Raw genomic sequence first — 16,004 nt, forward strand, 5'->3', positions numbered from 1 at the left:
GAATACAATTACAGGAACTGTATATTTTATACTATTGTATTTAGTCAAGTATTCCAAACAAAAACATTCCTACAACAAAATATTGGCCATTTTAAATTCTCCTCCAACAAGTTCTCTTATTTCAAAACATTTCACTAAAGCTAACTGGTGTATCCCTGTTTTTCCTCTGCAAGTGTCTGATTATAAAACTTTCAAGTGTTTGTCTAACATACACTGCGCTATCAAGCTCCATATGCAGTGTTTAGACTTGTGGATATATTAGACAAATTTTGGTATACCCTCTATTCTAATTAAGTTCCTATACCAAACTCATCACTAAGGTATCTGTTAAAACTTTTTTTAAAACATGTAACTTCTCTAGTCAATTTATTGTTTGAAACATTGCTCCCAGACAAAAGATATTTCCTTTCAGCAGCTCCAATAACTGCAAGGTAAGAAAACATAATAAGCTGAATTGTTCTGCAAATCCCTTCTGCCTAGAATACAAACGAAACAAATCAGCGTGTCTGCTTGTATGTGAAATAATACTTTCCAGTTTAACAATAATTTTCTTTTGTGTGGAAATGCTGATAATGTTTCTTATTGAAAAAAAGGGAATAAAAGGATAAACTTCATTTTATACTGTAAAAAGAAAATAAGTTAGCAGTGATTTTTTTGATTCTTCCAGAAGAATGTATCAAGGAAACAATGCCAGAGCTGGGCATTTCAGACGACAGGTTCATTACTATTAAAATAACATTACAGCTTTTCTCTTTGTAGTGTGAATTATAAAGTAAGTCTTTGCATCCCATCCCACTATACACAGTCACAACTGGAAACACCCTGATCTTTTTTTTGTTCTCTTCTTCAAAATTGTAATAGTTATTTGCTTTGTAACCATAGAGGTCACTTCAAGTACAACTGTGCTGTGAAGGTCCATCTAGACTAGTATGCTGTGTTCCGACAGTGGCCAATGCCAGGTCCCAGTGGATAAGGAATGAACAGAACAGGCAATCATCAAGTGATCCAACAGAGGCAGGGACACCATCCCTGCCCATCAGCCACTGATGGGCCTATCCTCCATGAACTTATCTAGTTCTTTTTTGAACCCTGTTATAGTCTTGGCCTTCACAACATCCTCCTCTGGCAAGGAGTTCCAAAAGTTAACTGTGTGTTGTATGAAGAAATACTTCCTTTTGTTTGCTTTAAATCTGCTGCCTATTAATTTCATTTGGTTACCCCTAGTTTTGTGTTATGAGGAGTAAATAACACTTCCTTATTTACTTTCTCCATATCAGTCATGATTTTATAGACCTCTAACATATCTCCTCTTAGTCATCTCTTTTCCAAGCTGAAAAGTCCCAGTCTTATTAATCTCTCCTCATATGGAAGCCATTCCATACCCCTGATAATTTTTGTTGCCCTTTTCTGAACCTTTTCCCAATTCCTATATATAGATCTTCAGAAATCTTCCTCCACTCAAGAAATGTGTAATTGCATATTGGCTAAACATCTTATTTTGCTAAACACTTCCTTGCATGTTTAACTTTAAGCACGAGTAGTCTATTTGACTTAAATGGACTATTCACGTGCTTTGCTGAATGTGGGCCATAGGGGAAACTAGTTAGCACATTTATTCATTTTCAACACCTTCCCAAGAAGCTGTTGGCAGTACTTACATCTAGTTGTTCCTTGCTGGGCTCTGGGGAGCAGTCAGGTATTATTAAACCAGAGGGGTCATCAAATGGATCATCTAATATCACTGTATGATTTATCCTAATGGGAAATTTAAAAAGTCAAGTCAAGTCCAGTATAAGAGTCAGCATTTTAATTGGTTTAAAACTAGCTTACTTTGATTCCATGTTCATCAATTAATGTTAGGGATACTAGTAGAGATTATATCCTACTACAGGGCTAGACAAATACTCTGTATAACTACATACTAAATTCTACGTACTCATATATAACGATTAATAAAGCCAGTTCAGATGTGCACACAGGCTGCTAGGATACAAGGAATAAACCAAGTATTTTTATTAATAAACAATTGTTTTTTTAATGTACTTGTTTATTCCTTGACCAACATTTAATCTAGTTTACGAGTAAAGTCTTCATTTCAACCTCTTGCCCTCTTAACTCCCCACTTAGTGCATCCTACAGTTAATTTTGGCTACATGGAATCAAAACAAAAATACAGCTGAACTGTCCGAAAGTGGTACACAGATTAATATAGAAGAAACAGATCACCACAGACACCTTCACAGATCCAGTAACCAATCCAAACACACCAAGAAATCTGTTATCTACAAACAGACACTCAGATACCACAGAATATGCTCCAAGGAGAAAGTCTGGGATATTCATCTTAACACACTTAAGACCACCTTCAACAAGCAAGGGTAGTCCACTAGAGAAGTAGCTCACATCATGGAACAAGTCACCCAAATTCCTCGAGAGAACCTGCTTCAATATGGAAATAATGCCTCCTCTGTCTGCACACCTCTAATTGTCACCAACAACCCACACTGGAACCCATATGGGAGGCAGGGGTATCAAACAATTACAACCTATACACTATGGGAACCATATCCTGAAGTAAATCTTTCCTGAACTGCCCCCCTCTTCTGGCCTTCAAACAACCCCATCCCAACCTCACCATCAGAAGCAAGCTCCCCACAGACCAAAATATATCAACTAAAAGCAACAGAGCCTGCTAGATGAGCACATACAAAAATCTGTAGATATATCTGAACTGCAATAATGATCAACATCCCCCAACAACGCACCTTTCAAGATCCGTTGGTCCTTACACATGCCTGTCAACATGCGCTGTACCTCATCCAGCGCACTAAATGCCCCATCACTACATTCCCAAAAAGTTATAAAAAGACAAAAAACACCCTATCACTTGTGTGTGTGAACATTTTTCACAATGAGATCACTCTATATCTGACCACTCAGTTCTCATCCTCAAAGGAAACCTGCATAACACTTTCAGTAGACAAGCCTGGGAGCTTAAATTTATAGACACTAAAAATCATGGACTGAATACAGAAACTAGATTTATGGTTTATTACAATAATCTATAACCCACTAACCTCCTCCCCCAGCTTTTTCTTCCTCTCCTTTTTCCCTCTATGATTAGAGAGGTGTTAACAGGCCACTTCACCTTGAATGATCCCTTGAAATATGTGCTACCTACTTATGCTGCACAATCTGTTCCACCTTGTACTTAGTTTTGACACTGAGTACATGTCCCAGACCTGAAGATCTGTGTGTAAGCTTGTCTCTCACCAATAGAAGTTGTTCCAGTAAAAGAAATTACCTCACCCACCTAGTATCTCTCATATCCTGGGACTAACACACCTACAACACCGCATACACAGATGAACAACATTATAAACATTATTTTGGATGGTCTGGACAACAACATCCATCCCATCTATGGACCCAATCCTGCAAATTCCCAATGTTGCTATGTGCAGATGCAGGGTCCATCTGAGCTTACAGGTCTGGGGCCTACAGCTTCTCTTTCAGTTGATAAGACAGCATGATCTAGTCAATGCATCTTCCTCTAAAGTCATTTAGTAAGTCCCCCATAACATATAATTACACAATATTTTACCAGTAATAATGGAACGAAGAAACATACTAGATACTTTAACAAGTGTCCTGACATTGCCATATTAACTCTATTTACAGAAAGATCAATGAGCCAGTTCTTACAAAAATCACAACACACCCTCTGTAAGAGGGCAGATTCCATTCCCACCCTCTGATACCCACAAACCTCTCTGACTCTCCAGTAAGTAGCACCTCCATATTATTTATTTATATTCCTGCCACCAACCCCAATACAGTCCTGTGCAGCTAAGCATTAACAGTGGTTTCTTGCCCCTTCCTGCAGGGCCAGAGAGGCACAGAGACCTCCCTTCCTTAGAATTCCAGAATAGACAGGGTTCAATTAACCTAATCTTCTGTCCCTTCCTTCCTGTGTCACCCTCAGCTGGTGTCTAACTGGTTCATCAGTCTCGAGACTGATCAGCTAATTAGCCACATACTCCCCAGTCGGCCTTCTCCATAGAAACTAATTTGTGCCTAAGTGATCTGAGGGCTGGCTAATAAGTTAGCCTCCAGCACTTTGTCACCACTAAGCTACGAAGTTAAACCTAGTCATACCTGATGTCTTGATAAGGAACAAATTCCTTGTCAACGAAGGTCTCGTTAATTTTCTTTAATACATCCATGCCTTCTGTTACTTCTCCAAACACTGTGTGCACACCATCAAGGTAATCTAGGTTTTCCCCTGTAGTAATAAGAAACTACAAGGACAAGATGAAAAAACCTGTTTACAAGTAAACTGTAAAATTTTTAGAATCTCCATATAATTTTGGGCCTGACACCGTGCCCACTGAAGTAAGTGGGAGTTTTACCATTGACTTCAATGGGAGAGGACAGGAACAGACCTTCAAGCAGCGTAAACTGATGTAGCTCCATTGGCTTTAATGGAACTATGACAGTTTACACCAGCTGAGCATCTAGCCCTCCACCGTTAATTTAGAACAGACCATATGGTTAACCAACACAATAATGAATGACAATTGCAACCCAGGCTTTACAATCAAATTGGAAAAGTCTTGCTCATTGCTATATTTAGCTGGACACAGCTCCAGCTAGGAGGAACTGACAGATTTGTCCAGGAGCACAGGAGCAGATTTTAAAAAATAAATTTTTTTTGAAGTATACGTAGGGAATACTACACATTAGGCCAGGTTAACCGCCACACTGTCCCTTTCAGTCCTCTTCTACCTAAACAACGTTATTGTTAATGATTATTTTATCAGCCTAGCACCTTTGAGCAGCTCTACAATAATGAGCCAATAAGTGCACCTGATGATGAAGAAAACATGTTATTAAGGTAGGATTTCAGCTTCCAAGTTAGAGAGTTTATTATAACTAGGAAGCTCTAGAATCATTTGAAAAAATATGAATACCTCATCAATATCCTTTTAACAATAAGGAACAGCAATTGTGTGTTATTTTCATTGTTATGCACATTTTTTAAACTGTGGAGTTTCCCTCTTTGCTATTCCAGAGTTATAGCAAAGCCTCTCAACACTGTGTGCTGACCTGAGATCCATGTTGATCATTGCCATTGTTCACCATTGACACGGTTCCCTTTTTCTTGTGCTTAATTCTTGGCACTTTTTCTGCCTCAAAAAATCTAGCTTGATCACCATAGAGTTTACTGAAAATATATACAATAAATATGTTATGAGGCAGCAAGATTAAAAAATGCTGACAGTGAAACAAGCGTTATACAACAGTGAACAAGACAAAATAATTTACAAAAATATGTTATAATAAGAATGCTCAAAGAAAATGATCACTTTACACTATACATTTATACTGTGACTATAGGATTACCCAGCCACCCCCCATAATGCAGATAATGTTAACAGCTCTTTCCCTGCAGACATTCTACAGAATTAGGGGGTTTTAAGCATATTAGAAAATACTTTCTGACATCTCTGGTAGATACTAGCATGTAATTTGCTAGAAGCTACTGTCAAAATGTACTTTCAGTACAGTGTGCAAGGAATTAAAAGCATAATTCACTTTATCAAATATAAATGGCACTTGTGCATCAAATTCTCCTTATAAAACAAAGTAAAAGCAATTAAATAGCTTGTTCATAGACTAAAATTCATCATCTGAACAGAAAAAGCTGCAAACTTCATTTTACACATTAGCTTTCAAGGCATACAGGACTCGATGCAGTGATTTTAAGTCTCAATGTCTGATCTTGATCTCACATTGTTCTCCCCCAGGTGAGAGATCTGGCTTACACATAAAGTTATGATTTTAAACTGATTATGAACCTACATGTGCACTCTTAAATCCATTTCAACATGGCTTATATCAGTTTACATTGCACCAAGAACTGAAACCCCCACATTTCAGTCCTGTTCAGCAATAAAAAAAGATAACATCCTCAGAATGGATCTGTATTCTCAGAGGCGAACAGTAGAACAGAAGAGGGAAGTAAGTCAGCCTGCCACTCTTTTAGAAGATTCTACTTTTGACAGAGCACATCAAAGAGCCAGGCAGGGAAAGAAAAATCAGTGTATAATATGAAAAAGTGCAACGGAAGAGAAGATCCCAGGAGTGACTGGTAACAGACCAGAATAATAATACACCAGAACTCTGGATTGTCAAAAGTTTTAAACCACTTACAGGGACACAGTTTGGTCCCCATCTACCCTATAGCGTGGGTAAAAGTTTGTAACCAGGTCTCCCTAACTCCATTGTAGCATAACATAGCATAGAACAGCTGCAAAATTATTTGGTGTACTTCCTTAAAGGTCTGTATTACGGAGGTCTGGAGTAGCATTAGCCAGTTTGCAAGTCTATTGGCTGCAGATAGTTACATGAGAAGTATTCATCAACTATGCGGTAAATACAGGGTTTTTTCCCCCTGCAACTTGAACTTGATTTTCCCTCTAGAACATCAGTTTCAAAGGAAAAATAATCTGGAAGATTATGCAGTCAGCCAGAATTCTATCTTACCTGTCTGCATGTTTCTTCAGGTGCATCACTATAGAAAACTGATTTTTATAAGAAACTTAATTTTCTTCCTAACACCAATTTTAATGCATCCCTCTTAAAAAACACTCAAACACAAGACTCTCCAATTATCTATTTCCAAAAAGCACACTTCATGTATTTAATGTAGTTAAAATGTGAGCCCAAGCAACAGTTTTATTGACTTGGAAAGGGAGCTCGGGGAGTGGACACATGAATACAGGAATTTTTACTATAGTCGCCTGCTTCCTCTCCATCACAAGCAAAATGTAAGTGCAGTAAATCATAGTTCTCAGCACTACAGTAGAAAAATGTGTTTACTTCCACAGAGCAGCTATGTAGGACACATAGCACAGCAGCCTAACGTACAGTCACCTGCTCACAATTACACCCATTATTGATTTGATTTAGAACAGAAGCAGCACGCTGTCCCGAAAAAAAACTAAGTGTCTAGGATCAAAAGATAGCATGAGGAATGACAAGATGTATGAGCCAAAAGAAGCTCTCATCTCCCAACAACGATTCAGTAGGACATTCAGCAAGTGCAAACTGGGTCAACTATACTCCCAAATTAGGCCTATTTCATTTTAGGTAGGTTTTACTCACCAAAAGATGGACTCCCCTCCACGGCCAGTCCCCAAGGGGTCACCAGTTTGTATAATAAAATCCCTCTGTAACAATGCAAGATACACAAGGTATTAGTCTACTTATGGATGTAGACAAAGAAGGAAATAAAAATCTATTATAAACACTCACCTGTACATTGTGAATGAGGCAGTAGTTGTAGTACTTGATTTTGCAAAGCTTCAGAAAGTTCTGACAAGCTGCAAGAAATTATATTGAAATTTACTAAAAAAACCTGTTAATGTGATTTGCACATGGATCTTTTCTTTTTGGCTGTACTGGGACTTTATTAACCTTGATTCTAAAGCCTTCCGCACACGTATGGAAAAGATTAAATACTATGCATTTTCCCTTCTTAAATCCCACATCCAGCAATATTTAGAATCCTAAATATGAACAGTTGTATAACAAAGATCAGCACACATTCTACCCTCCTTGGCCTTCCCCAATTAATGTCTACCAAGGAAAAAGTCAATGTTGGTTTTTCAATTTAAAAACTATTACACTTACTGAATATTTTAGAGACTTAAAAATAAGATGTATAGTGTCTGTAGTAGAAGAAAAGGAGTTCCCAACCAAAATTGTTGTTTATAATTAGAAAAAAAAAACAGAGTAATAAATTTCCACATCCCCCTGAAATTAAATGTGGAAACTAAGGCCCTCATCCTGCAAGTACACACATTTAACTTACCAGAGTAAGCATCTTTTATCCTAACGTCCTTACACCCACCCAAACACAGAATCAAGGACCTAATTTGGTATAGCGAATGTAATCTCCAACATGCATTTTTTTCAACTAAAATAAATAAATAAATATTTGTGCACACTTTATGAGAACTGCAAACCAGAAAAGGGCAGGATTACTGCAAGCCCCCAACAAGGGGTTCCTTAAGAGTGTTAAGTATCAAAGGGGGTAGCTGTGTTAGTCTGTATCCACAAAAACAAGGAGTCCGGTAGCACCTTAAAGACTAACAGATTTATTTAGGCATAAGGCTTCGTGGGTAAAAAACCCACTTCTTCAGATGCATGGAGTGGGTGAGTCAAGTCAAATGCAATCAACCCCTCATTTTCATTCTGTGACCGTATCGCCCAGGAGAGCTAAAGCACAGTCAGCATCACCACATGATCTGCTCCGTGACCCTACTGGCGCCCTGCTTTTGAACTCACCCACCCCCCACTCCCACCCCTAGGAGTCGCCCCCCCCGCACAGCACCGCGCCATTGGCGTTATCCTAAACTCTGTGGCCTCCGCCCTCCTCAGTTGAAGGAGCGGGACGTTTGCACTGGGTGGGTCTGCCCCCAACGCGCCCCCCCCGCTGCAACTCCCCAGCGCCCCCCCCCCCCGCGCCCCCCTCACCTCTGGGCCTCTCCTCCGTGTACAGGTCGACCACCAGGTCGCCCACCGTGGTCTCCAGCAGCACAGCCATGGCCGCCGCGCCCCGGAACCACAACAACGCGGCGCCAGGCCCCGCAGCGCGTCCCTCCCGCCGCTGCCTCCGGGAGACTCAGAGGGGAGAGGCAGCAACTTTCGGCTCTGCAGCTATGGAGCGCGCCCGCGCAAGCTGAACGTGCTCAGTGACACCTATTGAAGCCGCCGCCCGCCTCACCCTCTGCCCTCACTTGGGCGGGCGGTGTGACGCAACAACAAAAAGGGGCAGGGTGGGCGGAGCGGAGGGGCGGGGCACTGTCCGCACAGGGGGGTGAGGGTAGGCAAGGCGCATGCGCTGCTCTGATTGGCAGTGGCAGGGGGAGTGCGCGCGTGCGCGCTGAGTCTGCCTGCAGGGGTTATGGGATTGGGGCTGTGGGGGGTGGGAGCTGTTTCGCTTCATGCAGCCGGCTACAAAGGTGGATGGAGCTGCTGAGAGAGGCGGGGTTCTGTGAGGTGTTTTACACAGACAGCCGTACTTGCTTGTGTTAAAAGCGTCCCTTGTCAAAGTGTGTCTGCCTAAAACCTCCGGGCCCTTCACTGATTTGTCTCAGCAGCTGCTGGTGGGGGCCTGACGTGGGGCTACCTTGTTCTTCTCATCCACTGGCAGCGTGTGGTTTCGCACCTTTAAATCACGGACTTTTTAAAATGTTATTTTTCATTATCATGAGCACTGCTCTGCTTTATCTTTGCTAATGCTATGGGGTGGGGGCTATCATTGTGCTATTTAATATTTTAATCGCCAACAGGCACTGATTTTGTAGCATCTGGAACTTCTGTAAGTAACGAGTGTCAGGGGCTGGAAATCACAGGAGAATGATTCAGGGGGGCTTGGGGTGTACGTATGGTTAGCCTGCAAGGTGAGTTAGGAGAGTGCAGGGCCGTCCCTAGGCATACGCAGCTGCGTGGGGCACCAAATTGCCCCAAATTTCATGGTGCCCTAGGCAGCTGCGAGCTGCATACGCGGTAGCACCAGCTCCGGCAACCAGCCTTATCCCTTGGCCGCCGCCCACTGCAAGGGGCAGGGCCGTCCCTCGGGGCGTGGGGGCCCTGAACAACTCCCTCCACCCCACCTCTTACCCTTCCCCCAGCTCCGCCCCCATTCCACGTCTTCCCCCAGCGACCCCGCACTCGCCGGCAGAACCAGAAAGCAGAGCAACTCGGCCCCAGCCCGCTCTACTCAGCCAGCTCCTAGCCGAGTCGCTCCGCTTCCCGCTGCCCGTGAAGGGGGACCGACCCCAGCACTCACCGGCGGCGGGAAGCAGAGCGCCGCAGCTGGAAGCTGGCTGAGTAGAGCAGGCTGGGGTCAGGCTGCTCCACTTCCCACTGCTGCTGGTGAGTGCAGGGGACCCCTCCCACAAGCAACACGGCTGGGGCCGGGGCGAGGGAAGCGGAACGGGCTGCTCCCAGCCCCCTGCTAATTCCCCGAACCACTCTGGGCCTGTGGGCCCCCCCCCAACTGGCCCCCACAGCTCCTGCCCCTTGGGCCCCGCAGGCCTTGAGTGCAGCCTAGACCCTGGCGGGGGAGGGAGCAGGTGCTGCCCCCGAGGAGGCCTGGCGGGGGGGGCGGGCCTGCGTAGGGCACCAAAATGGCTAGGGACAGCCCTGGGAGAGTGCTTGAGTGACCGAAAATCTGGTGGTGCCAGGAAACTGATACCCAACTACCACAAGAAAGACTCCCTCCCCCTAGAGACGCGGGGTAACAGGCTGACTCTCAGTCCTGGGTACACCAAAAAGTGTCACATGTATTCAATGTAATTTTGAATGAGGAAAATTAAGAGAGGGAGTGATGAAGAAAGCATCAAAGGGAAGAGAAGAAAGAATGGCTTTATAGGGTAAGTGAAAGCAGAAGGGAAAAGAGAGAGGAAGGAAGTCAACGCTTAGATAAATATCCTGTATAGGGATCATCAAAGATGGGATTTTTCAGAGGCGTCTGAGGGAATTAGTTAGACACCCAACTCCCATTTAATTTCAATGGGAGTTGGGTGCTGAATCCTTCAGGCTCTGTTGAAAATGCAAGGCTAAAGGGGATCCTTATTTTGCTACATGTTTGCATATTCATACAGTATTCTAAATAACTATCTTTTTGTTTAGTACATTTTAAGTATGATTTAATCACAAAGTCCATACTCAGAACATCATAGCAGCTTTAGAAATGGGCCTGGTGTCAGTTGTGTAGAGTTCATCAGAACGCAACCCACTGAAACACGAACTATGACTTACCACTGGAATGCAATCCATAGTTAGGAATGCATGTAATTTAAACCTACTCCCATATGCAATATGCATATGCCATACTCCCATATGCACTTGTTCACAAGTGCCAACAAATGATGCATGCTTATATCTGCCATTCCATCCTTGCAAACAGCTTTGTCACCATTATGAAATTCAGCAAAATATATCACTAGGATCCCTATTTACCAGATAGATTTATTGCATTATGTTGCTGGCTGACCTCCAGAGTGAGACTGCACAGTGAACAGACACAAACAGAACTTCTGCCCCCTTGTTGAGTGGTACTTCTCTTATAGATGAGTCTTCTTTTTGGAAACTGCTTCAGTAGACAGCCATGCTGCATTTAAATTAGGGCTGACAAACTATTAAAAAAACATCACAATTTAGCGTGAGATTTTAAAAATAGTTACAATTAATCATACTGTTAACCAATAATACAATATCAATTTAAATTCAGCATGGAAGCGTGACCTCTGGAATGGTGGTCAAAGCATGAAGGGACATACAAATGTTTAGCATATCTGGAATGTAAATACCCAGCAATGCCGGCTACAACAGTCCCATGCGAACGCCTGTTCTCGCTTTCAGGTGACATTGTACATAAGAAGTGGGCAGCATTATCTCCCGTAAATATAAACAAACTTGTTTCTCTTAACGATTGGCTGAACAAGAAGTAGGACTGAGTGGACTTACAGGCTCCAAAGTTTTAAATTGTTTTGTGTGTGAGTGCAGTTGTATATAAAAAAATTCTATATTTGTAAATTGTACTTTCATGATAAAGAGATAGCACTACAGTACTTGTATGACGTGAATTGAAAAATACTATTTCTTGTTTCTATTTTACAGTGCAAATATTTGAAACAAAAGTGAGCACAGTACACTTTGTATTCTGTGCTGTAAATGAAATCAATCTTTGAAAATGTAGAACATCCAAAAATATTTATAATAAATTTAAATTGGTATTCTATTAATGTTTAACAGTGCAATTAAAACTGTGATTAATCATGACTTTTTTTAATCTAGTTAATTTGTTTTGCATTAATCGCTTGCATTAACTGTGATTAATTGACAGCCCTAATTTAAATAGCAGTGTGGGGGTAGAGAAAGGAAATGGAAATCAAGAAACCTGTTCTATTCTTTGCTCTGTCAGTGATTTACTATGTGACCTTGGGCAAATCACAAAACTTCTCTGTGCCTCAGTTTCCTGATCTAACTGGAAATAATAACAACAATAAAAATCATACTAACTGTTGGCAAGTGTTTGAAATTATCAGATAAAAGCAACTATATAAAATATTTATTATTAAATAAATTCTTGAGAAATCAAAATTAAAAAAAATTATAACATTTATTTGGAGATAATCACAAACAAAACAAAAAAATAAAATAAAGCAGGACCAAGCAGTTATACACATGAAAGTTTCTTCAATGCTGAATGGTTCAAAGTCAAAGAAGTGAGAAGAATGCGCAAGATGTCATTTCCTGTAAGACTCCTAAACCTCAACCTCCATTGCCTTGTACATGTGCAAAGTGGGTGTAAAATACTACTTCTCTGTTTTCATAACATTTCACATTTGCTCTACACAGATGTAAATGATCATGCAAGATGCAAGGTATTTGAAAACAAGCCCTTTTGTGTATTTAACTTTCAAGTATATAGATCTTCTATCCTTCAAATTATTATTTGCACAGAGTTTTAAATGTATTTACCTTTCCTGCCTATTATATCTGGAATCTCCCCTTTCCAGTGATATAGAGCTCCCACTTCTGGCCTTGCAGGGTAGGGAGGTCGCAAACCTGGTTCTGGTGCAAGACAGAATATTGCCTACATCTCAAACCAGTGTAGATTACATCAGAAAAGTCCACTTATGGGGGAAAAGAAGGAAACATTTATCTAGCAGGGTTTTTTTTATTTTGTTTTTTAATATACAGTGGCTCTTCAAAGCTCCTCAACAGTTTGAGAATTTGGTTTGTTCGAAATAGCTTCAGAAAAGGATTTATAGACGGCGTGCAGGTGAGGCCATGCAAAGATGTATGGTGAAGTAATTATCACATGAATATCACCACCTATGTTCATATGGTCTGTGGGGATGCGAGTCTATTTGCTTACTGTAAAAAGCATTATTCAAAATGTGCAATTTGTTTTCTTAATGTAAAATGGATATTTAGAGTGCAGCACTGGCTCACTGAAAAAGTCTCCCAGTAGGCCCTGATATCACAGAACAAAATGGTTTAAGAGAAATCATTACCATCAGTTGCATCAAAGATTCATTAACTACAAAATCTTAAAATAGGCTTTAGCTCAGCAGACAATTGCAGACTGTCAAGCAAGTAAGAAGGATTTTTAAAAGGCTGTAATATAAGCAGGCCTAATTAATTTTCTTTCCTTTTCTGTTAAGGGGATTTATAAAAGTAAAAACAATTATTTTTTTAAAAGATGTGTAATGAATAATACTTTGGGGCCCAGTTATTTCGTTTAACAATCTGGGGACCTAATCCCACAAAGAGTTGTCCACACACATCGAGTCTGATCCAAAACCCACTGAAAGCAATGATAGTCTATCCACGGACTTAATGGGTTTGGACTGAGGTCCTTAGTTACTCCTGTATGGAATCCCACTGCCGTCAGTGAGTACAGGAATAACTATAAATGTGTTTGTAACAATTTTCATGATCAGGCCATTGCATTATTATTGTAATTAAAATAATTTAACATCTCATTTTCTTTTCTCTCCTTAAGCTGTTTGTTTACATTTGACATTTTACTCAGCTTGGACAGTTTCACTTTCACTTACAATAAAGACTCCCCCCCCCCCCCCCGGCACGTACCCGAAGATACAAAGCGGGGCGAGGAGAGCGTCCCGCACACATACTGCGGGCTGGGACGGCGGGGCTTTGAGAGCCGGCCCACTTCTCCAACATCGCGCCCCGGCATCGGGAGCGGGGAGGGGGAGAGAGGAGCGCGCTGGCTGGCGGGAGGGGGGGTGTCCCTTTCTGGGAGACCGCTCCCGGCAGCCAGGGGAACAGCTGGGCCTGGAGCCTCCCCTACAGGCTGTAGCCCAGGGAGGAAAGGGGCAGGGACCGGGAAGGGGGAGGGGAGACGAGGCTTTGCCCGGCACACAGACTACGCGGGGCGATGCAATGGCCGGAACGAGCCAATCCGCCTCATTGCCTTTCCCACCTCCCGCCGGGAAACCCCATCGCCTCTCTCCCGCGCATGGCTCCGGCGACGCCCCGGGGCCTGGGCTTCGGCCAACACAGAGCCGCACAGCGGCGCGGCCCGCCGGCCGACGTGCCCCCCTCCCGCGGAGGCGGGGTGTTTGCGCGCGTCCCGCTCGCCCCTCCAGCCGCTCTTATGCAACAGCCGCCAGCCGCAGCCCCGGCCCGGCCCCGCTCCGCTCCCTTCCCTCCGCTGCGGCCCGCCCCTCTCCCCGCGGGGAATGTTTCACTAGTTTGCTTTAATTCCCGGGACCCAAGATGGAGGCTGCGCTGGGGCCTGGCGGGCTCCTGCTGCTCCTCCTCGGCCTGGGGCTGCTCGGCCCCGCGGCTCCGCAGCCCGCCGCCGCCCGCCCACAGTCCCTCAGCCAGGTACCGAGAGGGGAGACCCGGCCCGCGGCGGGGCGTGGTGCGCGGGGTGGGTGCGCTGGCAGAGGGGCTGGGCTCGAAGCGGTTTCCATCGGAGAGCGGGTTCAGTGGCTCTCAGCCGCAGCCCTCCCCCGCGGTACCAGTTGTTCCGGCGCCCCTGTGTGCTGGGGAGGTCGGGGTGCGCCGGGGGCGGGGGTAAGGGACGCACTTGGCAGACAGGGGTGTGTGCTGGTGGGGTAGGGGTGTGCGGTGTGCCTCACTGCATTGAGGGGTGAGCGTACATGGCGAGAATCAGGCTGTCAGTTTGAAAATATAAGCCTGATATTGGCCGGGGGCTGAAACTTGACCTTGAGGATCTGTTTTCCAAACGCATTTTATTAAAATGTGCTTGGGTGATTCCATGTTTTCAGACTGCACCAAAATGAGTTTACCGGGGATGGATCTCTCCTTTTTTTGTTTGTTTTTTTACTCTCTTGTGTGTGGAAGGGAATGTTGCAGATTGATAGTTTATGCACATGTTAATATTTAGAAAAACGGCTGCTTGGGGGAAGAGAGAAAATAAACTCTCTTTAAAATGTGTATGATAATCAAGGTGGGCCAGTGTGGCTGATGTGATTAGGCCCTATGATGGTGTCCCCTGAATAGATATGTGGACACAGTTGGCAACGGGCTTTGTTGCAAGGATAGGTTCCTGGGTACACATTAAAAATTAACTCGCACATGAGCTGTATTTTTTCTTTGTATTTTTAACGCATACATCCACATCTTGACAGCTCTGTGCTATAGATTAACATGATGCTGTAGGCCCAAATCTTGCTTTCAGTGCTACATGATTGAGCCAAGAAAATGTTATGGTACATAGACAGGTTTCAGAGTAGCAGCCGTGTTCGTCTGTATTCGCAAAAAGAAAAGGAGTACTTGTGGCACCTTAGAGACTAACAAATTTATTTGAGCATAAGCTTTCGTGAGCTACAGCTCACTTCATCGGATGCATTCAGTGGAAAATACAGTGGGGAGATTTATATACATAGAGAACATGAAACAATGGGTATTACCATACACACTGTAAGGAGAGTGATCACTTAAGGTGAGCTATTACGGGGGGGGGGGATGACAACGACACCTTTTGTAGTGATAATCAAGGTGGGCCATTTCCAGTAGTTGACAAGAATGTCTGAGGAACAGTGCGGGGGGGGGGGGGGAATAAACATGGGGAAATAGTTTAACTTTGTGTAATGACCCATCCACTCCCAGTCTCTATTCAAGCCTAAGTTAATTGTATCCAGTTTGCAAATTAATTCCAATTCAGCAGTCTCTCGTTGGAGTCTGTTTTTGGAGTTTTTTTTAAGTATTGCCACTTTTAGGTCTGTAATCGAGTGACCAGAGAGATTGAAGTGTTCTCCAACTGGTTTTTGAATGTTATAATTATTGATGTCTGATTTGTGTCCATTTATTCTTTTACGTAGAGATTGTCCAGTTTGGCCAATGTACATGGCAGAGGGGCATTGCTGGCACATGATGGCATATATCACGTTGGTAGATGTGCAGGTGAACGAGCCTCTGATAGT

General features: G+C 43.2%; 2 protein-coding genes across 6 annotated transcripts in view; one reads left to right on the plus strand and one right to left on the minus strand.

Annotated features, from left to right (window-relative positions):
- The window catches only part of PPIL4 (peptidylprolyl isomerase like 4), a 29,674-nt gene extending 20,897 nt beyond the window's left edge, over positions 1-8,777 (minus strand). The window contains exons 1-6 of the mRNA XM_048844271.2: positions 8,545-8,777; positions 7,321-7,388; positions 7,171-7,235; positions 5,110-5,227; positions 4,159-4,301; positions 1,659-1,755 (exon numbers count right to left, since the gene is read on the minus strand). Coding sequence (XP_048700228.1) covers positions 1,659-1,755; positions 4,159-4,301; positions 5,110-5,227; positions 7,171-7,235; positions 7,321-7,388; positions 8,545-8,614 — 561 coding nt within the window. The 5' untranslated portion in view covers positions 8,615-8,777. The remainder of the gene's footprint in view (positions 1-1,658; positions 1,756-4,158; positions 4,302-5,109; positions 5,228-7,170; positions 7,236-7,320; positions 7,389-8,544) is intronic.
- A 5,349-nt stretch (positions 8,778-14,126) lies between these two features.
- The window catches only part of GINM1 (glycosylated integral membrane protein 1), a 40,472-nt gene continuing 38,594 nt past the window's right edge, over positions 14,127-16,004 (plus strand). For 2 of the 5 annotated variants that reach the window (XM_075126802.1, XM_075126803.1), the window contains exon 1: positions 14,127-14,439. In XM_075126802.1, the coding sequence (XP_074982903.1) occupies positions 14,329-14,439 (111 nt within the window). In that variant the 5' untranslated portion in view covers positions 14,127-14,328. The remainder of the gene's footprint in view (positions 14,440-16,004) is intronic. The other 3 variants (XM_048844278.2, XM_048844274.2, XM_048844276.2) reach the window with 3 other exon arrangements.

Source organism: Caretta caretta, chromosome 3, assembly GCF_965140235.1.
Source record: "Caretta caretta isolate rCarCar2 chromosome 3, rCarCar1.hap1, whole genome shotgun sequence".
NCBI classification, from domain to species: domain Eukaryota; kingdom Metazoa; phylum Chordata; order Testudines; family Cheloniidae; genus Caretta; species Caretta caretta.